Source organism: Eubalaena glacialis, chromosome 11 (genome assembly GCF_028564815.1).
Source record: "Eubalaena glacialis isolate mEubGla1 chromosome 11, mEubGla1.1.hap2.+ XY, whole genome shotgun sequence".
In the NCBI taxonomy this organism is placed as follows: Eukaryota; Metazoa; Chordata; class Mammalia; order Artiodactyla; family Balaenidae; genus Eubalaena; species Eubalaena glacialis.
This window is the reverse complement of record NC_083726.1, coordinates 63958554-63986435: the sequence shown is the minus strand read 5'-3', so window position 1 is coordinate 63986435 and position 27882 is coordinate 63958554. Positions and strand designations below refer to the sequence as shown.

The following is a 27882-nucleotide window of genomic DNA, read 5'->3' as shown; positions in this document are numbered from 1 at the left end:
GTGTGTACGCAGAATGGGCCTGGGAAATTCTGGCCCTTGCCAGGATGGAGGCTAAACGACTAATCCCCCAGGGTATGTTTCTAATGACACTCTTCTAGGACAAACTTCCCAGGACCATCTTTGTTTCAAGCCCCTGAGATTGTTCTGGGAACTTCTGAAACTTCCCTGGGGCCCCCTTTGCTTGGGAGAGAACACAGGCAAAGGAGTTAAGTGAGCAAAAGAAACTGTCAAAGTTTAAGCAAAGATAAAGTGTAAAGGTAGTTATTTCTTGCACATGAGAATCTGATTTCTGTATCAACGAAAGATTTTAATTCTGAGAAAAATAGCCTAAGAAGTCTGGCTTGCTGGGGAATATGGAAAGGAAGGGCTCAGATTAAGGGATGTGGCACGTTCATCAGGAGAGAGGTCTCCACAGTCTCCTGCCCCTCCTGGCCTGGCCTTTTTCACTGTGGTGTCCGGCCTCCGGGAAGAACTTCTATGGGACACTATTTCCACTTGGGCTGTCACTAGGTGACCAGGTATGGGACAGAGGAGCATCCAGTGACCCCCAACTCTCCTCCTTCCCTTCGACCTGTGAAAAAAGTGAAGATGACTGGGCACATATTCCAGTGTTGCCTGGTACAGCTCAACCTCGTTGGTCAGCCAGAAGCACCGGCTGTATGACAAAGGCCTGGCTAGAGACATCATGAGCAGCTTTCTTCGTGTCCCCAGTCCCTGGCGTCGGTGATGTTAGCACTTGTGCCTGTGTCCCAGAAGGAGCTCAGTTCTGCCAATATCAGTCGATGCTTCTCACCGGTTTCAGATAAAACTTTCACCTAATAAATTGTGTGTTAGCACTGGAGCCTGGATAAACTCCTTGGGGTCTGGGAACCATTAGATGAAATATTCCTCCTCCCTGCCCTTGGCTGAGTTGCTCTCCATCTGGAGGACGGCGCCGGGCTCGCCTTCTGCAGGTTCGTAGGTGACGTAGCTGCCTTTGTTCTTGTACAGGTAAAAGAAGATCAAGATCACGACTGAGAGCAGGGTGAGGAAGACCACTGTGATAACAACTTGGAAAGGAGAGGGAAAATGCAGAGATGTTTCAGGATTGAGGACGTCTCAATAACTCACAAGGTCCCCTGCATTACACGATCCCCTCACTCTCGGTGAGGATCCTCATGCTGAAGTTAACTAAGCGTCCACTTCCAAATCCATATTCTCCCACCAAGCCCGACTTCCTTGGTACATGATATCTGGAGTCTCTTTGTGCTTAGGGACACAAGGCTTTTGATTTCTGACAAAACTGAACTCCCTCTCAACTAGTTCCTGCTGATTATGACAGAAACAGGAAGGAGGGAAACAGGAAATCGCTTATCCCAACAGGAAGTGTTTTAGAATTCATAGCCTCCTGTAGGGGTTTCTGATCCCTCCCATCCTCTTTCTCACCCACTCAACAAACTGCACACATCCTTATCCCTACCCCCATACTCAACTGTAGTGCCCATATGCACTGCAGCTATTTGTGGCCACCTCCCAACCTGTCATTTACTGGCGGTACCTCTGACACGAAGCCTCTAAGAGTCTTTTATAACCTTGTGTGTGTGTGTGTAATATAACTTGCAAGCCAAAACGAGCCCATTAATGGATTTGGTCTCTAATTTGTGGTGCTTTCCCATGTAGGGAAAATCCTGGTCTATCACATTGTCTCTGGAGCAACAGAGCCCCTGAGCTCAGAAGGTCCCTTGATTTGGCTCAGAGCCTGTTACCTGCAATGAGTGCTGTGCTGGCTTCAGCTTCTGGGGACAGGGCCTCAGTGGCCTGTAGGATTGGGGTGGCCATCAGTTCTTCTGGAAAATTTAGCAAAGTGGAAAAGGAAATGGGGTGAATTCTTTTGTTCTAAAACACGTTTGTCATTCAATTTCACTACCCCACCTTCTTCCCTATTCAGACTTTTATCATTTAACTCCTATAGGACATCTGTATAGAAAAACCTGGAGAATAGAGGAGAAAACAAACCACCACCAAAGACGATAAACATTTTGATGGATTTCTCTCTGTCTAACATAGTGGTTAAAGTATGGGCTCTAGGGGGCTTCCCTGGTGGCGCAGTGGTTGAGAATCTGCCTGCTAATGCAGGGGACACAGGTTCAAGCCCTGGTCTGGGAAGATCCCACATGCCACGGAGCAACTAGGCCCGTGAGCCATAGCTACTGAGCCTGCGCGTCTGGAGCCTGTGCTCCGCAACAAGAGAGGCCGCGATAGTGAGAGGCCCACGCACCGCGATGAAGAGTGGCCCCCACTTGCCACAACTAGAGAAAGCCCTCGCACAGAAACGAAGACCCAACACAGCCAAAAATTAATTAATTAATTAATTAATTAAAAAAAAAAGAAAGTATGGGCTCTAGAGCTGACTGACTAGGTTCCAGTCTGAGCTCTTTTACTAGCTGTGTGATCTTCAGAAAATTACCTAACCCCTCTGTGCATCAGCATCCTCATCTGGAAAATAGAGATAATAGTACCTACTTTATAGGGTTGTTGTGACATGTATTAAGTAATTCAATAAGGGTAAGCTATTATTAGGAATACATTTTTGCATAAATGAGATAAATGATAAATGTATATACATGTATATATCAATATATTTATATTATATGCCACATGCATTTCTTCACTGTTTTTACAAACTCTTTGTAAACATTATTTTTTAATAATGAAATAATGCTCCTTCCCTTATTAAAACCCTTTTCTACGCTTCCAAAGTAAGCCCTGCCATTTGAAAGATTCTGAAATAAGGCCTCTCCTACCCTAAAATATATCCCATATCTCCTTCTGCTATTGGTCTATCTGTCCTTCAGAGCCTGAAAGTCCCACTCCTAAAGTCACTACCCAGACTTCTAAGTGTTTCCAAAAGAAGTCAGGAAGCCCTTCAGTTCTCTCCTAGTTAGCATTTTAGTGTAGGTGTTTGAAAAGGTTAGTTACTGCAGGACAGCGGTATCCTGGGGAAAACAGTCTGACTGACCCTAAAATCACCCACAGGCGGCATCTCAGTATTCATTCAATAAATAATAGCAGCACTCATTAATTCTCTACTGTCTGCCAGCAGGAACAGCCTCCCCAGGAAGCAGGATTTGAGCTGGGGGCTGAAGCAGGGGTAGGAGTTTACAGGGTGAAAGGGGCGGGAGGTGGGGCACATTCTAGGCAGAGGGAAGAGCCTGGATCAAAGCTCCGAGATGAGAGGACCCAAAGGCCAGTGTGGCAGGAGCACAGGGCGTGAGCCTGATTCCTGTCTCTCGCCCGACACCTTCAGGATTCCATCCAGGACAAGGGAAATTCAGTCACTAGCGGTGGCCTGGTGAGCCTGGGAGCAGTGCCAAGAGGGGTCAGTGGTGTTGAAAGACCTTCTCACACAGGCCAGGGGAGGCCTGTTGAACCGTCCTGGTTTTGCCACAGGAAAAGCAGATGTGGGTTGCCTGGATCGCCACCCCGCTCCCAGGGCCAGGCCAAACCCTTCTCCACTCTTTCTTTAGGAGCGGTGATACAGTCAGCTACTTTGTGGCTTCGGGCAAATGGTTACATCTCCCGATTCATCCATCCATTCTCATCTGTAACCAGTAGGAACTATATTAACCAACTCTGCAGGGCTATTGCGAAGGCTAAATGAGAAAACGTGCAGGCAAGCATCATTAAGAGGGAAAGCCGTTCTAGGTTTGAATCCTGCCCCAGCATAGTTCTAGGTAACCCTGAGGAAGTTACCAAACCTCTCCGAGCCTCAGTTTCTCTCCCATGCATAAAATAGGAGTGTGGTAGGCAGCTTCTAAGATGAATCCCGATGGTTCCCACCTCCTGGTGTTTACATCCTTGTGTAAGCCCCTCTCCCCGTGTGTCGGCTGGACCCAGTGACTAGCTTCTAACAAACAGAATACAGCCAAAGTGATGGGCTGTCACTTCTGAGATTATACTGTGACTTCCATCAAAGACAAGCCCTGAAGTTTATCCACCTGATCACTGGCTCAGACTGCTGCCCCTCACCATGCATGCTTTCCTCCCCCAAACGTCCTGGGGCTGCACACCATCTTCCCACCATTGATCTAGAGTTCTATACAGCTGCTCTCAGTTTTGTCTTTCTTAAACATTTGAGAACTTAAGATACACAAAACACCGAGAAGAATAATGTATGTACAGAAGCTTCAATATAAAGATGAGTAAGATTCAGTTCAATCGATCGACAAGAATTTAGTTTGCACCTACCACGTGCCAGAGGCACTGTCATAGATGCTGGGCAAGCAGCAGTGATGAGGTTCACCAGGGACCCAACCACGGAGCTGAATTTTAGTGAGGCTTCAGAGAACAGATATGTATGAGTCCTCAGAAAGAGAATCCAGGAGGGTAGATGATTCCTAGTTGGGAAATTCTGCAAATAATCCCAATTATAACAGCTGCCATTTGCTAAGTCCCTGCTTTGTGCTGGGCATTTTGTATACATAATTATTAATCCTTAGAATAACAACCACTTCACAGCAGGTGTTTTTAATTGCCAGTGTGGACCCTGAGGCCCGGGAAGAGTTAAGTGACATCCCTCGTATTACACATGAAGGAACAGTGGATGGAGCCAAGATCTGAATCCAGGACTAGCCCCTCCAAAGCCCAAGCAAGGTATTTATACTAAGCCTTCCTAACGCTGTCCTTTTCTTTTTTTTTTTCCAATAGGGAAAAAGAGGAAGAGGTAACAAAAGATAACTATGAGGCAGCACAACGAGCTTTCCAAAAGTGCAAGGTTTTAAAAGATATGGACATGAGGGCTTCCCTGGTGGCGCAGTGGTTGAGAATCTGCCTGCCAATGCAGGGGACACGGGTTTGAGCCCTGGTCTGGGAAGATCCCACATGCCATGGAGTAACTAGGCCCGTGAGCCACAACTACTGAGCCTGCGCGTCTGGAGCCTGTGCTCCGCAACAAGAGAGGCCGCGATAGTGAGAGGCCCGCACACCGCGATGAAGAGTGGCCCCTGCTTGCTGCAACTAGAGAAAGCCCTCGCACAGAAACGAAGACCCAACACAGCCAAAAATAAATAAATTAATTTAAAAAAAAAGAATGCAACACAATTCTTAAAAAAAAAAGAAAAAGATATGGACAGTTGCGGAAGAAAAACCAGAGGACCACAATCAAATACAGACCGTTGCATTACAAAGAGTGCTCCTTTAATGTGAACTTGCTCACAGGCGACTGGTGAGCAGGGAATGATATCAGAATATCAGTCACGTTGGTTCATATGCAACCTCAAGCTTTCTATAACTGAAGAGTACATTTCATCAATAAACACCTTAAGAAACATAAAATGCACTAGAAGTACCTTCCTTGGACGCAGTTATCAGTTGGTTTCCACTTATATTAAGCCATCTGGTGATGCAGTAAGTACAAATGAAGGAGGTACAAAAAAAAATTACTTCTATACAAAAACATTAGAAGAAGGCAGAGCCATGTAAGAAATTTACCTCTATATGAAATCTACCTCTATGAGAAAACACTAGAAGAAGGCAGATCCTACATCAGATTTTTATTTTTGATGAAAATAATCTCTGTTGGAAGTTAAGTCTCTCTGGAACCAGCTTCTAAAAGGAGGAAGCACACTCCCCAGGGCACAGGGGGTCTAGGACGGACAGGGATTCAAGGTTCAATGTTGGTGGAGATTTAACTGCCAATATTTTAATTCAGACTGTTGTATTTTTAGGGTTCTCGTTACAAAGTTTCATAAGTTTTGAGTGTTCTGTCCCAATTCTGTCTTTCCTGTAAGCCCATTTCCAGTAATGTGATTTCAGAATGTGAATCTTTTCAAAAATGCACATAAAGGTTAAAAGCAGAAACTTAGAAGAATAGTGTCAGGAAGCTCTATACAGCTCAAGTTGGCAAACACATTGGAAGGACAATTTAAAAAGTGTTATATCTGGAGCAAAAACAAGGAAATGGGCCAGGCTTGCTGTCTGGGCCTGAAGCTAAGAGGTCGGAGGTAACAGAGAAACTAGAACTCTCCCAGCCCGTTTTGCCTCTGTCTCCTATCAAAGAGAATGATTTCTGCACTAAAAGAGAGCAGGAACCTTGGTGACGTGGGGAAGTGAGCTCAAGAGAAGGGACACAACCCAGAAAGCACCAAGCTAATCTAAAAGGGATCCAGGTAAGTGACAGCCAAGGGCACCGAAAGAACATGTAAATGGGATCGCTACTGATGATACAGGAGCTTCTGAGAAAGACAGAGGGGCCAGGAGCCTGAAGGGCCACAGAAAGAGGTGGATTCTGTAAACAACTGGTGAAATTGATATAGTTCCTCAGCAAAATTCTAGAACAAGTTATAAGGAACTGCTTTGGGGGTCCTGAACTTGAAACCACAAGCATTAAGAGTTAATATGAGACCACTAGGAGCAAGCTGGGTCAGACAAGTCACACAGCCTTTTTAGACTGAGGTTCCAGGTTCATAGACAGAGAAATTAAAAGGCTAATTCAACAAGTATTTACGGAGTGTGTACTTTGTGCCACGGTCTGTTCAAGGTCCTGGGCATAGATTAGTGAACACAACAAGCAAAAACTCATGCCTTCACAGTTCCTTAAAAAACTAAACAGAATTATCATATGGTCCAGCAATTTTACTTCTGAGTATCTATCCAGAAGAAATGAAAGCAGGAACTCAAACAGATATTTGTACACCAATATTCACAGCAGCATTATTCACAATAACTAAAAAGTGAAACAACCCAAATGTCCATCAACAGATGAACAGATAGACAAAATATGGTGTATATATATACACACACAATGGAATATTATTCAGCCTTAAAAAGGAAGGACGTTCTGACACATGCTACTATGTGGATGAACTTTGAAGACATCATGCTAACTGAAATAAGCCAGTCACAAAAGGACAAATATTGTATGATTCCACTTGTCTGAGGTACCTAGAATAGTCAAATTCATAGAGACAGACAGTGGTTATCAACAGCTGGGAAGAGGGGAGAATGAGGAGTTATTGTTTAATGGCTACCAAGTTTCAGTTTGGGATGATGAGAAAGTTCTAGAGAGGGATGATGGTGATGGTTGCACAACAATGTGAATGTACATAATGCCACTGAACTGTATCCTTTAAAATGGTAAATTTTAGGATTGGTCCAAGATGGTGGAGTAGAAGGACGTGCGCTCACTCCCTCTTGAGAGAACACTGGAATCACAACCAACTGCTGAACAATCATCGACAGGAAGACACTGGAACACACCAAAAAAGGCACCCCACATCCAAAGACAAAGGAGAAGCCGCAATGAGATGGTAGGAGGGGCGCAATCACAATAAAATCAAATCCTATAACCGCTGGGTGGGTGACTCACAAACTGGAGAACAATTATACCACAGAAGTCCACCCACTGGAGTGAAGGATCTGAGCCCCACGTCAGGCTTCCCAACCTGGGGGTCCGGCAATGGGAAGAGGAATTCCCAGGGAATCAGACTTTGAAGGCCAGCAGGATTTGATTGCAGGACTTTGACACGACTGGGGGAAACAGAGACTCCACTCTTGGAGGGCACACACAAAGTAGTGTGCGCACCAGGACCCAGGGTGAAGGAGCAGTGACCCCATAGAAGACTAAACCAGACTTACCTGCTAGTGTTGGAGGGTCTCCTGCAGAGGTGAGGGGTGGTTGTGGCTCACTGAGGGGACAAGGACACTGGCAGCAGAAGTTCTGGGAAGTACTCCTTGGCATGAGCCCTCCCAGAGCCTGCCATTAGCCCCAACAAAGAGCCTGTAGCCTCCAGTGGTGGGTCGCCTCAGGCCAAACAACCAACAGGGACAGAACCCAGCCCCACCCATCAGCAGACAAGCGGATTAAAGTTTTACTGAGCTCTGCCCATCAGAGCAACACCCAGCTCTACCGACCACCAGTCCCTCCCATCAGGAAGCTTGCACAAGCCTCTTAGATAGCCTCATCCACCAGAGGGCAGACAGCAGAAACAAGAAGAACTACAATCCTGCAGCCTGTTGAACAAAAACCACATTCACAGAAAGACAGACAAAATGAAAAGGCATAGGACTATGCACCAGATGAAGGAACAAGATAAAACCCCAGAAAAACAACTGAATGAAGTGGAGATAGGCAACCTTCCAGAAAAAGAATTCAGAATAATGATAGTGAAGATGATCCATGATCCAGGACCTTGGAAAAAGAATGGAGGCAAAGATCGAGAAGATGCAAGAAATGTTTAACAAAGACCTAGAAGAATTAAAGAACAAACACCGAGAAGAATTAAAGAACAAACAAACAAAGATGAACAATACAATAACTGAAATGAAAAATACACTAGAGGAATCAATAGCAGAATAACTGAGGGAGAAGAACGGATAAGTGACGTGGAAGATAGAATGGTGGAATTCACTGCCATGGAACAGATTAAAGAAAAAAGAATGAAAAGAAATGAAGACAGCCTAAGAGACCTCTGGGACAGTATTAAACGCATCAACATTCGCATTATAGGGGTCCCAGAAGGAGAAGATGGAGAGAAAGGACCCGAGAAAATATTTGAAGAGATTATGGTCGAAAACTTCCCTAACATGGGAAAGGAAATAGCCACCCAAGTCCAGGAAGTGCAGAGAGTCCCAGGCAGGATAAACCCAAGGAGAAACACGCCAAGACACATATTAATCAAATTGACAAGAATTAAAGACAAAGAAAAATTATTAAAAGCAACAAGGGAAAAACGACAAATAACATACAAGGGAACTCCCGTAAGGTTAACAGCTGATTTCTCAGCAGAAACTCTACAAGCCAGAAGGGAGTGGCACGATATATTTAAAGTGATGAAAGGGAAGAAGCTACAACCAAGATTATTTTACCCGGCAAGGATCTCATTCCAATTCGAAAGAGAAATCAAAAGCTTTATAGACAAACAAAAGCTAAGAGAATTCAGCACCACTAAACCAGCTCTACAACAATGCTAAAGGAACTTCTCTAAGTGGGAAACACAAGAGAAGAAAAGGACCTACAAAAACAAACCCATAACAACTAAGAAAATGGTAATAGGAACATACATATCGATAATTACCTTAAACGTGAATGGATTAAATGCTCCAACCAAAAGACACAGGCTTGCTGAATGGATACAAAAACAAGACCCATACATATGCTGTCTACAAGAGACCCACTTCAGACCTAGGGACACATACAGACTGAAAGTGAGGGGATGGAAAAAGATATTCCATGCAAATGGAAATCAAAAGAAAGCTGGAGTAGCAATACTCATATCAGATAAAATGACTTTAAAATAAAGACTGTTACAAGAGACAAGGAAGGACACTACATAATGATCAAGGGATCAATCCAAGAAGAAGATACAACAATTATAAATATATATGCACCCAACATAGGAGCACCTCAATACATAAGGCAACTGCTAACAGCTATAAAAGAGGAAATCGACAGTAACACAATAATAGTGGGGGACTTTAACACCTCACTTATACCAATGGACAGATCATCCAGACAGAAAATTAACAAGGAAACATAAGCTTTAAATGACACAATAGACCAGAAAGATTTAATTGACATTTACAGGACTTTCCATCCGAAAACAGCAGATTACACTTTCTTCTCAAGTGCACATGGAACATTCTCCAGGATAGATCACATCTTGGGTCACAAATCAAGCCTCAGTAAATTTAAGAAAATTAAAATTATACCAAGCAGCTTTTCCGACCACAACGTTATGAGATTAGAAATAAATTACAGGGAAAAAAACATAAAAAACACAAACACATGGAGGCTAAACAATACGTTACTAAATAACCAAGAGATCACTGAAGAAATCAGAGGAAATAAAAAAATACCTAGAGACAAATGACAATGAAAACACAACGATCCAAAACCTATGGGATGCAGCAAAAGCAGTTCTAAGAGGGAAGTTTATAGCAATACAATCCCACCTCAAGAAACACGAAAAAACTCAAATAAACAGTCTAACTTTACACCTAAAGGAACTGGAGAAAGAAGAACAAACAAAACCCAAAGTTAGTAGAAGGAAACAAATCATAAAGATCAGAGCAGAAATAAATGAAATAGAAACAAAGAAAACAATAGCATAGATCAATAAAACTAAAAGGTGGTTCTTTGAGAAGATTAACAAAATTGATAACCTTTAGCCAGACTCATCAAGAAAAAGAGGGAGAGACTCATATCAATAAAATTAGAAATGCAAAAAGGAGAAGTTACAATGGACACTGCAGAAATACAAAGCATCCTAAGAGACTACTACAGGCAACTCTATGCCAATAAAATGGACAATCTGGAAGAAATGGACAAATTCTTAGAAAGGTATAACCTTCCAAGACTGAACCAGGAAGAAACAGAAAATATGAACAGACCAATCACAAGTAATGAAATTGAAACTGTGATTAAAAACCTTCCAACAAACAAAAGTCCAGGACCAGATGGATTCACAGGTGAATTCTATCAAACATTTAGAGACGAGCTAACACCCTACCTTCTCAAACTCTTCCAAAAAATTGCAGAGGAAGGAACACTCCCAAACTCATTCTATGAGGCCACCATCACCCTGATACCAAAACCAGACAAAGATACTACAAAAAAACAAAATTACAGACCAATATCACTGGTGAATATAGATGCAAAAATCCTCAACAAAATACTAGCAAACAGAATCCAACAAAACATTAAAAGGATCATACACCATGATCAAGTGGGATTTATCCCAGGGCTCCAAGGATTCTTCAATATAAGCAATCCAATCAACGTGATACACCATATTAACAAATTGAAGAATAAACACCATATGATCATCTCAATAGATGCAGAAAAAGCTTTTCACAAAATTCAACACCCATTTATGATAAAAACTCTCCAGAAAGTGGGCATAGAGGGAACCTACCTCAACATAATAAAGGCCATATACGACAAACCCACAGCAAACATCATTCTCAATGGTGAAAAACTGAAAGCATTTCCTCTAAGTTCAGGAAGAAGACAAGGATGTCCACTCTTACCACTATTATTCAACATAGTTTTGGAAGTCCTAGCCACAGCAATCAGAGAAGAAAAAGAAATAAAAGGAATACAAATTGGAAAAGAAGAAGTAAAACTGTCGCTGTTTGCAGATGACATGATACTATACATAGATAATCCTAAAGATGCCACCAGAAAACTACTAGAGCTAATCAATCAATTTGGTACAGTTGCAGGATACAAAATTAATGCACAGAAATCTCTTGCATTCCTATACACTAACAATGAAAGATCAGAAAGAGAAATTAAGGAAAAAATCCCATTCACCACTGCAACCAAAAGAATAAAATACCTAGGAATAAACCTACCTAAGGAGGTAAAAGACCTGTACTCAGAAAACTATAAGACACTGATGAAAGAAATGAAAGATGACACAAACAGATGGAGAGATATACCATGTTCTTGGATTGGAAGAATCAATATTGTGAAAATGACTATACTACCCAAAGCAATCTACAGATTCAGTGCAATCCCTATCAAATTACCAATGGCATTTTTTACAAAACTAGAACAAAAAATCTTAAAATTTGTGTGGAGACACAAAAGACCCCGAATAGCCAAAGCAATCTTGAGGGAAAAAAAAACAGAGCTGGAGGAATCAGACTCCCTGACTTCACACTATACTACAAAGCTACAGTAATCAAGACAATATGGTACTGGCACAAAAACAGAAATATAGATCTTTGGAACAGGATAGAAAGCCCAGAGATAGACCCACGCACCTATGGTCAACTAATCTATGACAAAGGAGGCAAGAATATACAATGGAGAAAAGAGAGTCTCTTCAATAAGTGGTGCTGGGAAAACTGGACAGCTACATGTAAAAGAATGAAATTAGAACCCTCCCTAACACCATACACAAAAATCAACTCAAGGGCTTCCTTGGTGGCGCAGTGGTTGGGAATCCGCCTGCCAATGCAGGGGACACGGGTTCGAGCCCTGGTCCGGGAAGATCCCACATGCCGTGGAGCAACTAAGCCCGTGCGCCACAACTACTGAGCCTGCGCTCTAGAGCCCGCGAGCCACAACTACTGAGCCCGCATGCCACAACTACTGAAGCCTGTGTGCCTAGAGCCCGTGCTCCGCAACAAGAGAGGCCACTGCAATGAGAAGCCCATGCACCACAGCAGAGAGTAGCCCCCGCTCGCCGCAACTAGAGAAAGCCCGCGCCCAGCAACGAAGACCCAACACAGCCAAAAATAAATAAATAAAATAAATAAGTTAAAAAAAAAAAATCAACTCAAAATGGATTAAAGACCTAAATGTAAGACTGGACACCATAAAACTCTTAGAGGAAAATATAGGAAGAACACTCTTTGACATAAATCACAGCAAGATCTTTTTTGACCCACCTCCCAGAGTAATGCAAATAAAAACAAAAATAAACAAATGGGACCTGATGAAATTTAAAAGCTTTTGCACAGCAAAGGAAACTATAAACAAGACGAAAAGACAATCCTCAAAATGGGAGAAAATATTTGCAAACGAATCAATGGACAAAGGATTAATCTCCAAAATATATAAAAGCTCATGCAGCTCAATATTAAAAAAAAGAACCCAATCAAAAAATGGGCAGAAGACCTAAATAGACATTTCTCCAAAGAAGATATACAGATGGCCAAGAGGCACATGAAAAGCTGCTAAACATCGCCAATTATGAGAGAAATGCAAATCAAAACTACAATGAGGTATCACCTCACACCAGTTAGAATGGGCATCATCAGAAAATGTACAAACAACAAATGCCGGAGGGGGTGTGGAGAAAACGGAACCCTTTTGCACGCTGGTGGGAATGTAAATTGATACAGCCACTACAGAGAACAGTATGGAGGTTCCTTAAAAAACTAAAGATAGAATTACCATATGACCCAGCAATCCCACTACTGGGCATATACCCAGAGAAAACCGTAATTCAAAAAGACACATGCCCCGCAATGTTCATTGCAGCAGTATTTACAATAGCCAGGTCATGGAAGCAACCTAAATGCCCATCGACAGACAAATGGACAAAGAAGATGTGGTACATATATACAATGGAATATTAGCCATAAAAAGGAACGAAATTGGGTCATTTGTAGAGACGTGGATGGACTTAGAGACTGTCATACAGAGTGAAGTAAGTCAGAAAGAGAAAATCAAATATCGTATATTAATGCATATATGTGGAATCTAGAAAAATGGTAGAGATGAAAAGGTTTGCAGGGCAGAAACTGAGACACAGACGTAGAGAACAAACGTATGGACACCAAGGGGGGAAAGCAGGGGGGTGGGGGTGTGGTGGTGTGATGAATTGGGAGATTGGGATTGACATGTATACACTAATATGTATAAAATAGATAACTAATAAGAACCTGCTGTAGAAAAAATAAAAAATAAAATTCAAAAAAAATAAAATGCAATAAAAAAAGGTAAATTTTATGTTATGTATAATTTTACCACAACTTAAAGGAAAAACATTTTGTCATACAATTTACATCATGCGGGGGGAAGATGGACAATGAATAGGTTAAAGAAGTAAAAGATATACAATATTAGATGCTGGTTAGTGCCATACAGAAAATAAAATCAGGAAGGGGGATAAGGAGTTGGGATGTGGATAGGGGTGGTCAGGGAGTGTCCCTGACGAGGTGACTTGAGTAAAATAAACACCTATAGAAGGAGAGGGAGGCAGCCATAAGGAGACGTGGGAGAGGAACATTCCAGGCAGAGGGAACAGCAAGTTCAAGGTAGGGCCATCAAATAATATTGAAAAGCACCTGGGGCCGTCACAGGCTCAGCATGTTAAAGGTGCATCATGGAGGTCACTTGGAAGGAGCAAGGGGGAGCGGAGGAGCAGGTGAAGTCGAGGGGGCTGTATAAGAGGGGTGTTGAAGGTCATGGAAGGCCTTTGGCTTTTTCAGTGAGTGAGATGCGACCCTTTTAGAGGTTTTTGAGCAGAGACTGGATTTACATTTCAAAGGGGTGCTTCTCAAACTCTTCAGTGCATAAGAATCTCCTAGGGAGCTTGTTAAAATGCAGACTATAGGGGCTTCCCTGGTGGCACAGTGGTTAAGAATCTGCCTACCAATGAAGGGGACACGGGTTCCAGCCCTGGCCCGGGAAGATCCCACATGCCGCGGAGCAACTAAGCCCATGCGCCGCAACTACCGAGCCTGTGCTCTAGAGCCCACGAGCCACAACTACTGAGCCCGCACTCCTAGAGCCCATGCTCTGTAACAAGAGAAGCCACTGCAATGAGAAGTCTGCGCACCACAACGAAGAGTAGCCCCCACTCACTGCAACTAGAGAAAGCCCGCACGCAGCAACAAAGACCCAACGCAGCCAAAAATAAAAAAATAAAATAAAAATAAAATAAAATAATGAAAATAAAATACAGACTATGGTTCATTAAGTCTAGGGTGGGGCCTGAAATTCCAAAGACTGCCCTTTTGAAACACGGAGACCACCATGTTGTAAGGAAGACCAGTCTGGCTCACTGGAGGATAAGAGGCCACATGGAGGAAAACTGAGGCATCCCCAGCTCAGCCGACAGCCAGTACCAACTGGTAGACATGTGATGGAGGTCATTTTGGACCTTCTAGTCCAGTGGACCTTCCAGCAGATTGCAGCTGCATGAGTGAGCACTGGTGAAAACAGCAGAGGAGTGCCCAGCCAACTCCCAGAATGGTAAGAAATAATAAATTGCTGTTGTTTTAATTCACTAAGTGTTGACGTGGTTTGTTACACAGCAATAGGTAATTGAAACAGAAACTGAGTTTTAAAGGATCTATTTGCGTGTGGACAACGGGCTGTGGGAAGGTGGAGACAGGAGGAGAAGCAGATTATACCCAGCACATGGGCACAGCTGAATCCACCCAAAGGGGGGAGTCTTTTTCTAGTTTGCACAAAGGCACTGGCTGGGTCTAGCAGCAGTCCCGTGAGAAAGCGGTGGGATTCTGGAGACTTCTCGGGTGGTCCAGTGGTTGAGAATCCACCTTCCAATGCAGGGGATGTGGGTTCGATCCCTGGTCAGGGAACTAAGATCCCAGATGCTGCGGGGCAATTACTGAGCCTGCGCACTGCAACGAAAGATCCCACATGCGTCGACGAAGATCCTGCGTGCTGCAACTGAGACCCGATGCAGCCAAATAAATGAATAAATAATTTTTTTTTTTTTAAAAGAAAGTGGTGGGATTCTGGATATATTCTGAAGTTAAGGCTGAGGATGTGGGGTGAAGTCAAGGATAACACCAAGGTTTGGGGCCTGGGTAACTGGAGGGAGAGAAGGCCTGCTGTTATCTGAGATGCGAAGCCTGCAGGTGGAACAGGTTTAGAGGGGAAGATCCAGAGTTCAATTTTGGACATGACTGCAGACATCAAGACTGGAATTTGGGGGAATTTACTGGTGGTCCAGTGGTTAGGACTGCGCTTTCACTGCTGAGGGCGTGGGTTCAATCCCTGGTCAGGGAACTAGGATCCCATGAGCTGCGTGGTGTGGAAAAAAAAAAAAAGACTGGAATTTGGGGAAGAGGTCTGGATTGGAGATTTTAAAAGTCAGCACCTTTACAATCATGAGACTGAATGAGATCACCAAGGGAGTAAGTACAGATAAAGAGGACCAAGGACTGAGCCCAGGGAGGAAACAGCAAAGGAGGCTGAGGAGTAGCAGCCAAAGAGACCAAGTACAAGGACCACCAGGTTTTCCCACAGAGGTCATGAGTGACCTTGACAAGAGAAGCTTGGTGAAGTGCTGAGTATAAACCCCTGGTTTAGAGTGGGTTCAAGAAAAAAAGAAAGCAACCTAAGTGTCAATTGACAGATGAATGGATAAAGAAGATGTGGTATATATATACATACACACACACACACACACACACACGCGCGCATGCATGCACGCACGCACACACAATGGAATATTACTCAGCCACAAAAAAGAATGAAATAATGCCACTTGAAGCAACATGGATGGACCTAGAGATTATCATACTAAGTGAAGTAAGCCAGACAAAGACAAATATGATATGATATCGCTTATATGTGGAATCTAAAAAAAAAACAAAAACAAATGAACTTATTTATAAAACAGAAATAGACAGACATAGAAAACAAATTTATGGTTACCAAAGGGGAAAGAGGGGGAGGGGTAAATTAGGAGCTTGGGATTAACAAATACACACTACTATCTATAAAATAGATAACCAACAAGGACCTACCATATAGCACAGGACACTAAACTCAGTATTTTGTAATAACCTATAAGGGAAAAGAACCTGAAAAAGAATAGATATATATGTATATGTATAACTGAATCATTTTGCTGTACACCTGAAACTAACACAACATGTAAATCAATTATACTTCAATAAAATAAAAAAAAAAAAAAAAAGAAAAAAGGGAAGGAAAGGCACTGAAGGCAGAATATAAACTCTTTTTTTTTTTCTGTAAAGTTGAGCAGGGAAATAGGGCTATAGCTGGAGGGGGAAGAGAGTTCAAATTTTTTTTTTATTTTTGCTTTTTTTAGATGGGAGAAATGGCAGCCTGTTTATGTATGGACAGGAATGACTCAGATGAGAGGGAACAATTGACGGCTGGAGCCATGTCCTTGAAGGGATGGGACCCAGTGCACGGATGAAGGGATTGGCTGCAGACAGCAGAGATCGTTCATGACTAATGTGCACATGGGCACGGAGGTGGGCAGTAGGTAGATGGGGGCAGTGGGAGCCTTTGGCAGTTCTCTCCTGAGAACTTTAATTTGCTCCAGAAAATAGAAGGCCGTGTCATCAACTGAGAGTGAGCATGGGGAGGGGGTTAGATGAGTTGAAGGTGCTGCCTGAATAGCCAATGTCTCATCCCAGAACCGTGATAGAGTGTTTCCAATATCCCTGTGGAGTAACACAGCCTGGCTTTATTAAGGACTAAGTTGGGTAGGGACTTCCCCAGCAGTCCAGTGGTTAAGATTCCACCTTCCAATGCAGGGGACGCGGGTTCTATCCCTGGTCGGGGAACTAAGATCCTGCATGCTGTGCAGCGTGGCCAAAAATTAAAAAAAAAAAAAAGGACTAAGTGGGAGGAGTAACTGGCCATCAGGGAATGGAGTGATGCCAGTCTAAACAGAGCTTCTTCTTCCACTGGGATTTGACGTTAATTCTTTTTGAATTGATATTATTATGTCAGACCATGCCAGGGCCAAATTAAGGCCTTTGTGTAATTCAAAATAAAAATACGGACTTCCCTGGTTGCACAGTGGTTAAGAATCCGTCTGCCAATGCAGGGGACACGGGTTCGAGCCCTAGTCTGGGAAGATCCCACATGCCGCGGAGCAACTAAGCCCGTGGGCCACAACTACTGAGCCTGTGCTCTGGAGCCTGCGAGCCACAACTACTGAGCCCACATGCCACAACCACTGAAGCCCACGCGCCTAGAGCCCGTCATCCGCAGCGGGAGAAGCCACCGCAATGAGAAGCCTGCGCACCGCAATGAAGAGTAGCCCCCGCCCGTCTCAACTAGAGAAAGCCCGCGCGCAGCAATGAAAACCCAACACAGCCATAAATAAATAAATAAATATTAAAAATAAATAAATTTATTTTAAAAAATAAATAAAAATAAAAATACTAAATCACAAGACAGATATAAGAAAGTCCAATAATACATTTTCCCTTTATGGTAACAACTCTTGGCTTTTTTGCTTGTTTTTAAAATATAGTGAGGGAATTCCCTGGCTGTCCAGTCGTTAGGACTCTGCGCTCTCACTGCCGAGGGCCTGGGTTCAATCCCTGGTCGGGGAACTAAGATCCCACAAGCCAGGCAGCACAGTCAAAAAAAAAAAAAAAAAAAGTGAATATTAAATCCTTTTTGAGAGCTTTTGTTTTGGTGTTCTGCCTTATTGGTGCCTTCCACACAGGCTTAGTGTGGAAGGGTTTAGTGTCCTTTGGGTAAATACAGACCCCGGTAGACCCAGGGAAGGTTCAACAAATCTGTGGACTCAAAGTTAGAGGGGCAACTAGTAAGCTGATAAACAGAGATTTAAAATGACTGGAGAAATTGGCCAAACTGAACAAGATGAGAATTCAACACACACCTCGCTCTTAGGTCCGGGAAATCAACTACTCACAAATAATGGGGAAGCCACAGCTTAGCAGCATCTATAAAAGACTTACAGTGGGATCACTTGAAATTCACCGACACTGGAAGAATAGAACCCAAAATAGCAGCAAGAGTGATAGGAAGGTCGTAGAATTTTGGATACTTTTTATTTTCTTTCTTTTCCTTTATCTTCCAAATTTCTTATGATGATAATGACTTTTATAATCATAAAATATTTAAAACTTGCTGTTATTTTAGGCACCATGAATATAAATGTGGTCTCTACAATGGCATCAACAGTGCAGCCCTACTCTGCACTACTCCTAGGCCGCTGAGTTGCATCTGGGTGCCAGTTTTGAGCTGAGCGGCCAACACAGTGAATGGCTTGGAAACCATATCAGATCAGGAAAGCCTGCAAGAGAAAGCTGAGTGAAAACTTAGTTGGGGATGGAGGGTTAGGACTTGAATGCTGTCTTTGAATATACCAACGATGACCTGTACAAGAGGACTAATGGCAGAAACTAATGGGAGATGGATGTCTTCCCCAGAGAACGAAGAGCAAAACTGGGCAGATGCTTCATGGGGAACTGGAGAGAGAATTCCAGCACAGAACGGGTAGTTGAACTATCTGACCCTCAGGACCTTTCTCAGCCTTAATGTTAGAATTTTTATAAATTGAAAATGTTCTATCAGAATTCTCTACAAAATAAAATTTTCAAACTGGTTAACTCTCAACGAAGTCTGTAGTTTAGTTAACAGTATCATACCAATGTTGGGACTTCCCTGGTAGTCCAGTGGGTAAGAAGACTCTGCACTCCCAATGCAGAGGTCCCGGGTTTGATCCCTGGTCAGGGAACTAGATCCCACATGCATGCCGCAACTAAGAGTCCTCATGCTGAAACTAAACATGCCACAATGAAGATCTCGCGTGCCGCAACTAAGACCCAGTGCAGCCAAAATAAATAAATAAATATTTTAAAAATAAATAAATTAAAATTAAAAAGAATAATGCATTAAAAAAAAAAACAGTATCATACCAATGTTAATTTCCTGGTCTTCACAAATGTACTGTGGTCATCTCTATCGACGTCAAATGTACCAAATGACATTTGAGGAAACATGGCTGAAGGGTATACAAACTCTCTGTACTATTTTTGCAACTTTTCTATAAATCTAAAATTATTCCAAAATAAAATGTCTATTAAAAAATCAAAAATTTAGAAGAATCTAAAAAAGAGTGGATATGTGTATATGTATAACTGATTCGCTTTACTGTACAGCAGAAACTAATACACCATTGTAAATCAACTATAGTCCAATAAAAATTTTTAACAAATCAGGGACTTTCCTGGTGGTCCAGCGTGTAAGACTCCGGGCTTCCACTGCAGGGGGCATGGGTTCAATCCCTGGTCGGGGAACTAAGATCCTGCATGCCGTGCAGCAAGGCCAAAAAAAAAAAAAAAAAAATCAAGAATTTGAATTCTACTCCACACAGAAGAGCTTTTCTCAGACTAAAAGTCACAGGGTGTCCGAGCTAATGAGCTGGAGCCTTCGGGCTTTAAGTATCAGAACGGTAATCTATATTTATGACTTACAGTTTGCAAAACATACATTATTTTATCTCTACCCCAAGAATGTGATGTAAGTAGGGTTGGTATTATCATTATGTACAAGCCAGAAAATTGAGGTAGCTCAGCAAGCTTCGTCAACCAGCCCACCGTCACTCAGTGGTTGGCCCAGCCAGGCTTTAAATCTATCTCCTCACTTCAAGGTTCTTTGCAACTTCTGGAACCATCCCTGCTCTGCCTCCAGCTAAACATTTTGTTGACGTGTCCACTGGGTTTGGTTCTCAGAGTTTTATTGCAGGATGGGTGTTCACTAAAGCACTGTTTGCAAGAGTGACACATATCTGAATGTCTATCAGCAGAGGAATGATTAAATAAATGACAGCTCATTCATTCTGGAAATAGTACACAGTTGTTAAAAAGAATGTGGTAGATCTGCAATTACTGGGACAGAATATGTGGTTAGACGAAAAAAGCAAATTGCTAGGGCAGTATGTGTTATATGATTACATGTCTGTAAAAAAAAGTAAAGTAAAATAAAACTATAAACATATATATACACACACACACACACACACACACATAGAAAAAGTCTAGAAGGTTATTCCCTGAGGGGCATGTAAATAGCTTTGTAATGAAAGAACAACAACAACGAAGTGAAGTAAACTAAGTTCAGGAAACGTGGCATACAAGGGGGGAAATGGTTTACAGCTTTCCCCCTATTATCTCCTGTTCCTACCCCATTTCTCTCCTGTCTCCTCTTCCAAACAAAGGAATAAGGTTACTTTGGGGACTTCCCTGGCAGTCCAGTGAGTAAGACTCCGTGCTCCCAATGCAGGGGGCCTGGGTTCGATCCCTGGTCAGGGAACTAGATCCCGCATGCATGCCTCAACTATGAGTTCGGATGCCACAACTAAGAGTCTGCATGTCGCAACTAAGAAGTCTGCCCACCGCAACTAAAAGATCCTGCATGCCTCAATGAAGATCCCGTGTACTACAACCAAGACCCAGTGCAGCCTAAATAAATAAATAAATAAGAAAGGCAATATACTAAGGAAAGAAGAAATATTAAAAAAAAAAAAAGAATGTTACTTTGTTCCTTCCCTTCTCAGGCTTAGAAAGACTGTAGCACCTATTTTCTTTAAGGAGGGAGGCCTGGGGCTGAGGACCACAAGATTTGAGATTTGAGGCTCCACCCAAATCCTAACCTACAGCAAATGAACTTCAAGATCTATTTGGCTCACTCACCTTTTTTTTTTTTTTTTTTTTTTTTGTTAACCTAGATACTGGTTGGTTTCTTTGTGGCCCTTGTTCCTGGGCTAAATCTCTTATCACTGAGGCATCAGATCCTTTGCCACCTGAGTCTGACAACCTATTTATTTGCTCTAGCCCTGCCCAGCAAAGGGCGGCTCCCCCAATTCTCCTTTCCGTGGGAACCCGCCCTGGAATTCTGCTCCCTTTCTCCTTCCTTCTCCTTCATGTGCCCCAGCCATGGGGTGGAGTGGCTGAGAGCAGTATACCATGACGGAAAGAATACAGGACTTGGCACAATATCCTGCCTCTGCCATTATTAGCTGCGCGACCTTGGGAGAATTTCCTAACCTCTGAAAATTTCTTAACTTCCCTGAACCTCAGTTTTTGCTTCTGTAAAATGAGAATGAAATGTGCTCACAGGGTTGTGATGAGGAATAAGCGAGATGAACAGCACTGAGCGTCTAATCTAGAGTGAGGACAACCTAGGATGTAGCTAGTGTGACTACATGGCAAGGGATGGGCTTTACCCAGTGGGGTGGGCAGAGCGGACAATGCCTATTCCACCCCACTCTCCTTCCAAGAGGGCAACTTATGCACTAGGTACAGCAGGCAACGCGCCTAGGGTCCACCATACTTCTAGGGGCCCATGAAAATGTTTTTTAGTGATCTTAATTTCTTTTAAAGTCAGAAGAAAAAATTGAATGTTTATGTCAAGGAAATTATAATATTGTTATATCAATCAATTATAAATATAACCACTAATGATTTTATTGTATATTAATATTGTATTCTTCCTTATACCAACATAGTTGTAAAATACAATTTTTAACATATTACCTTTTTAAATGGAGGAATGGGCCCACAAAGGTAAAAGTGCCAAGGGCCCCTGTAAGTTCTAATGTGGCCCTCACTTTCAGCCCTCTTAAAAGGATATCTCCTTTAGGAGATCTTTATAGATGGGGGCAAAGGGATGTGAGACGGCATAGGTGGGGAGGTGGGGAAGAGACATGCAAGACCCTCAGTGATCCCATTCTTCCAAGTACAAGCCCTCACCCTGTCTGTAATTTCTCCACTTCTGTCCCTGAACTTACATTTGCTTGGACCCAGTGGGTAGAGGACTATATGATATGTCCTAAAATACCACTCCACTCATGTCACTTGTTGGGTTGAAAATGTAAATATACAACTCAACAACAACAAAACCAGACAATTGAAAAATGGGCAAGGACTTGAATAGACATTTCTCCAAAAGATATACAGTTGCCAATAAACACATGAAAAGATGTTCAACATCACTAATCATTAGGGAAATGTAAATCAAAACCACAATGAGATACCATTCACACCCATTAGGATAGCCGCTATTAAAAATCAGAAAATAACAAGTGTTGTCAAGGATGTGGAGAAATTGGAACCCTATGCATTGCTGGTAGGAATGTAAAATGGTATAGCTACCCTGGGAAACAGTATGGCGGTGCCTCAAAAAATTAAACAGAATTACCACACTTCTGGGTATATACCCAAAAGAATTGAAAGCAGGGACTCGAAGAGATATTTGTACACCCACGTTCACAGCAGCAGTATTCACAACAGCCAAAAGGTGGAAGCAACCCAAGTATCTATTGATGTATGAGTGGATAAACAAAATGATATACATTATATACATATACTATTATTCAGCCTTAAAAAGGAAGGAAATTCTGACACATGCTACAAAATGGATGAGCCTCGGAGATGTTATGCTAGTGAAATAAGCCAGACACAAAAGGACAAATTTTGTATAATTACACTTATACTAGGTACCTAGTCAAATTTATACAGACAGAAAGTATAATGGTGGTAGCCAGGGGCTGTGGGGAAGGGGGAATGAGGAGTTATTATTTAATGGATACAGAGTTTCAGTTTGGGAAGATGAAAAAGTTCTGGAGATGGATGGTGGTAACAGTTGCACAGCAATGTGAATATCGCTCAATACTTAATACCACTGAACTGTACACCAAAAAATAATCAAAATGGTAACATTTATATTATGTTTATCTTACCACAAAATTTAAAACAGAATGTATATAGTTCTGCTTTTGCCCCAGTCCTAATTTCTCAGCTGCCCAAGCAAGCATCACCTCTCTTCCCTACAGGCAGGTTTATTCTGGAGGTCCTCTGCCCTGCCCCCCAGAATACCCTCCAAGGTAAGCACAGTCTCTGTAGTTTCAGAAGTGGTGGCACTACCTTTATCTGGAATCCCTGCTGCACCCCTCTTTGCCTGTATAAACCTCACCCATCCTTCAAGGGTAAGGGCTCCATCCCTTCCCCACTCATGAAGCCTGTACTAACTAATCTAGCCGGCTACCCATTTCTCCCTTTTCTTATCTCCAGCAGACAACTAAGGGTCTGAATTGCTACATCACCAGTCACAGAGGACACTGCCTTTGACTTCCCCTGGGGTTCTCACTCACATGTTTCCACATCAGTAAAGCAGAGAATGTCTGTCCTAATGACAAATGAGACCGCATATGGAAACAAAGGTGTATAGACCAACCAAGGTTTTGTTCCTCCCTTACCCTAATTAACATGTAATGAAAACAACCAATGAATATCTGATGGTTTGTCCAGCTCAGCTTGGTTATGAAATGAAAGGTAGGAATTCATTCTCATTCTCTTTTTTTTTTTTTTTTTTTGGGAATCCATTCTTAATGTGAAGGGAAAGAGGGGGATCCCTGACTAGGGAACAAGGGTAACAATAGTTCCGGGGAACAAGGGATTTTTGATGCTGGAGTGAATCATAAGAGGAGTGGAATTAGAAAGCAGGCAGAGGGACTTTCCTGGCGGTCCAGGGGTGAAGACTCTGCACTTCCAAAGCAGGGGGCACTGCGGGTTCGATCCCTGGTGGGGGCACTAAGATCCCACGTGCCGCAGAATTCCTTCCTAGGAATAGGTGGGCTTTTCTAACAAGCACCCAGTAATAATAACCGATGTTGCTGAGTGCTTGCTAGATATGAGACACTGTGCTAGGTGTTTTACATGGATTATCTCATTTAATCCTCACAAATAAGGCACTATTTCCCCCGTTTTACAAATGAGACTGGAGCTTAGAGGGTAGGTCACAAGGTCACAAAGCTCTAAGTAGTAGTACCAGGAATTGGTCCAGGTCCATGAAACTTCAGATTCAAACTGCACTAAAGTGTGCACGCTGGTTGCCTTCTGCTTCCTCCCAGGACCTTTTCTGGCGTGAGGCAGGTGGAGAGTAGTGGGAGTCTTCCCACCTGGGCAGAGGGCTCAGGGAATTCCAGGACTGGGCTAGGGTGGGGCAGTTGAAGTGGGAAAGGCCTTCACCTACCTCCTGGAGAAGGCGTGGTTGGGAGGCTAGTCATCTCGGCAGGTGGACGGGCACCTGCAGGGAGGTGCAGATCTGTAGGAAGACGGACAAAGAGCGGAATGAGGTGGATGGGCCCATGCCTGGGGCTGAAGACGACTGGAAATCCCAGGAAAGCCTTTGGTGCCAGGTTTTCCTGAGTCCCTTCCCCAACTCTCCCCCCGCACCCCCCGCCCTATTGAACGTCTATCCGGGGATCCTTTCATTGGGCCACCACATTCACCTAGGAGGTTTCTCAAGGCCTGAGAAAGTTAGGTAAATGTATGCAAATTAGCAGCGGACCCAGTTTCACCCAGGCGCGGTAACAGGTCCCCGGTCCTCTCCCAGCCCGCAGTGTGGGGGGAGCCGTCCACTAGGTGTCAGGAGAGCGCAGGGAGGTCAGGCCCCCGGCCCAGGCTCGGGGGCGGCGCGGGGGCAGCGGCGGGGCCGGGCCGGGGAGCCAGGCGCCGGGCACCGGAGGGAGGGTCGTCAGTCGCCCTCTGGCCCGCCCGAGACGGCCGGCTGTCGGGGCTCGGCCCTCCGCCCCCAGTGCCCCCTCGGTCGTCCGCTGCAACGTCCGCGCGGTCTACCGAGCCCCGCTGGCCTGGCCCCCGCGGCCGCCCACCACCGGCCCGGCCGAGACTCTGGCACCCTGGGGCCCTCGACGCGTCCGCGGACGTCGGGGCTCGAGCCCGCGGCACCGCCCCCCGCGCTCCGACCCCGGTCCAGAGCCCTCCTGCGTTACCCGCGCCAGGCAGGGCTCGCTGCGCTCCGAAGGCGGCCCGTCCCGGGCACCGGTTCCGAGCCGCCGCGACGGGAGGCTCCAGCCGAGGCCCGAGCTCGGCCGCTCTCGGTTTCAGTTCTTGACGCGGCCTCGGCGGCTGCAGCGTGAGCGTGGGCGACCGGGCTCGCCTGGCCCTCCGGCCCTGCCCGGGTCCCCACCTCCGCGTGCTCACCTTACCAGTCGGACGGGCTGCAGGGGAACGGCAGGCGCCGCGCCGCGCGTCCTGCTCAACTCGACGGGGGCGGGAACCGCAGGCACCGCGGGGACCCGCCGGGGACCCAGAGCTGAGGAAGCAGCGCAAAGACGCTCAGAGTTAGCTGCCGAGGCCGGCCGGGGGCGGGGGGGCGAGGGGGCGGCCGACTGGGTGGGACAGGAAAAGAGGAGAGAAACCGCCCTCTGCAGGTTCCCTCTGCCCGCCGGGCCGCCTCAGCTCCCCCGGGAGGAAAGGCTGCTTTTCCTTCTCCGATTGTCACTTTACTCTCCATCCGGAGCCGCTTCCTCCCCCGCCTGCCTCGAGGCACGGGAGGGCACGGGATCAGAGTGAGCCCGGAACTAATGGGATGTGTCCTCTTTCCCCGCCATCGACGTTATTTGAATTTTCAGCAAATGTGGAAAATTACATTTACTTGCGTTTGCATATCACTTACGTAAATAGGTCTGTATCCAGAAGCTTGGAACATAAGCTAACTTAGTGGGCACACCCCGGGCCGGGGAGCGGGGTGTGAGGTGGGGAGAGGAACGTTGCCCCATTCGGATCCTCCTTGCCCGAATTCATCTGAGGCAGTGTAGTGTAGAGGTTAAGAGCGTTGTGGACTTTGGACTCAAACAGTCCCAGCTCCGCTGCTTCTTAGCTGTGTGACTTTGGGCAAATTACTTAACATCTCTAAAAGCTGTTCCCTCATCCCTGAAATGGGGGACTGAAAAATCATGCCATTTCATAGCGTGGTTCTAGCACCTGGGAAGCACATCAATTTAACTACTAATTAATGCCATACTTTAGTCACCTCTTGACTCGCTTCTTTCTGGCAGGAAATGTTCCCAAATTAATGAGGAACTCAATGAGTAAGGATGTAAAGTATAAACACAGGCTCTGGAATCTGCTCTGCTGTGTGATCTTAGACAGTTTTGTTTCATTTATCTGGGGCAGTATCTACTGTGGGGATGGAATGAGTTAATATTGATACATTTAAAGCATTAGAAGCTTACCTGGCACACAGTAAGTGGTCAGTAAATGTTATCTTGGCTTCCTGTTTAGGGTTAGAACTCTTGTGGTTATTCTGTCTTCCCTCCCAGTGATACAGACTTCAGTGCTTACTTCTTATTCCTGGGAGACAGTCTCTAGGTTTGGGAATCAATATTTATATAGATTGATAGAGACAGGAATTGTGCATGTTCATTTGGGAGACAAAGACTGAAAGAGTCTCAGAGAATGGGGGCACAGAGTGAGAAAAAAAGCAAAGAAAGAAAGATAGAAAAGAAGGGAGGGAGGAAGGAAGGAAGGAAGAAAGAAAGAAAAGAAAGAAAGAAAGAAAAGAAAGAAAGAAAGAGAAAGAAAGAAGGAAAGAAAGAAAAGAAAGCATAGTTGCTTTCATTCCTAAAGATGTTATGTGGTTGGAAAAAAAATAAAAATAAAAACAGAGAAAAAACAGAGTAAATTGACTAAATTCATTTACTTAAATATATTTTTAAAGGCATAGCAGTTATCAGTGAGGAAGAAGAAAGCCCATGTGTGGGAAAACTACCAATCCGACCAAGAAAGGCAAAGAAAGTAACACGTAGGCAAGGTGGATGTAAGTTAATAAAAAGGTAAGGCTGGCCAGTCCTCAGATAAAAGAATACCCAAGAGAAAAGGAAATTCAAATCCTAACGGTTAAATTGCAAAGGTGGACAACTGCTTGCATTTATTGACAAGCTGACCATGAATTCCAGGAAAAGTTGAGATTTTTCTTGTTATCTGGGTCAGTCTCCCGCATGGCATATTCCATTATGTCTGAAGATTGTTAAGAACCACAGACTCTCATAGGCCATCCAGCCCAAGTGAATACTGATTTGCTGTGTTACTTTTACAATATAATTTGATGGCTAATAGTCTCTCACAAGCATCTTTTTTGTTTAAAATGTAACCTTAAAAGTTTTGCTGGTACATGATTTTAACCCTGTAGGCACATGCTATTCATTTTCAAAGTGTAAACATGCAGAAAAACAGGATCCAATATGCACATGCTCAGCACCCACCCAATTTAGCATAAAGTAAGCAATACTGTAAGCAGTGTGTACTCTGCTCTTTGGGGTGTCCCATATATCCTGGATGTGTGCTGTCCCTAGTACTGTCTGGATATCTTACCTAGTCTGTCAGTATTGTCCTTCACATTGCTGGAAGGCAGGGACTGGGTGTTCTTGCAATTAATTCTAGATAGAGATGCATACAGATAGATGATGAATGAAGCCTCGAGTGGTGGTGAGCTACCGGTGTTCTCCAAGGATTAAATGCTAAACTTCAGAAACCGGAACAGCCATCCTTGTGTTAACAGACCTCCAGGGGCCTCAGGGCAGGGGATAAGAGATATTCATCTCTGCCCAATTTTATCAGCTTTCAGCCCGGTCTTGCACTGCTGCCAGGATGGCAGTCTTCTAAGTCCTAGTCTGATAAGTTCTGTTAATGCACTACCATTGGACCAACCACAACTTCACTATTTTGTAAATTAGAGTAAACAATTTGGTCCCTGGCTGGGACTATCTACCCTAGATAAGCAAAATTATTACTCATGCCCAGCTTACTGGCCCTTTTCCCTATCTTCCTGGAGCCTCCAGTAGGGCCATATGCAAATGAAGTGTCAGTCTC

General features: G+C 44.0%; 2 protein-coding genes across 2 annotated transcripts in view; both read right to left on the bottom strand.

The window, feature by feature from the left end:
* The window catches only part of POU6F1 (POU class 6 homeobox 1), a 69247-nt gene extending 44970 nt beyond the window's left edge, over positions 1 to 24277 (bottom strand). The window contains exon 1 of the mRNA XM_061206147.1: positions 24242 to 24277. The gene's annotated coding sequence lies outside the window, so the exon portion shown is untranslated. The remainder of the gene's footprint in view (positions 1 to 24241) is intronic.
* SMAGP (small cell adhesion glycoprotein) lies at positions 287 to 27025 on the bottom strand. Its single transcript, XM_061206661.1, has 5 exons — positions 26958 to 27025; positions 25002 to 25324; positions 24242 to 24313; positions 1746 to 1826; positions 287 to 1049 (listed from the first exon to the last, which is right to left on the bottom strand). The coding sequence occupies exons 1-5, from the start codon at positions 27023 to 27025 to the stop codon at positions 874 to 876; spliced, it is 720 nt and encodes a 239-aa protein (XP_061062644.1). The 3' UTR covers positions 287 to 873.
* Positions 27026 to 27882: the final 857 nt, after the last annotated feature.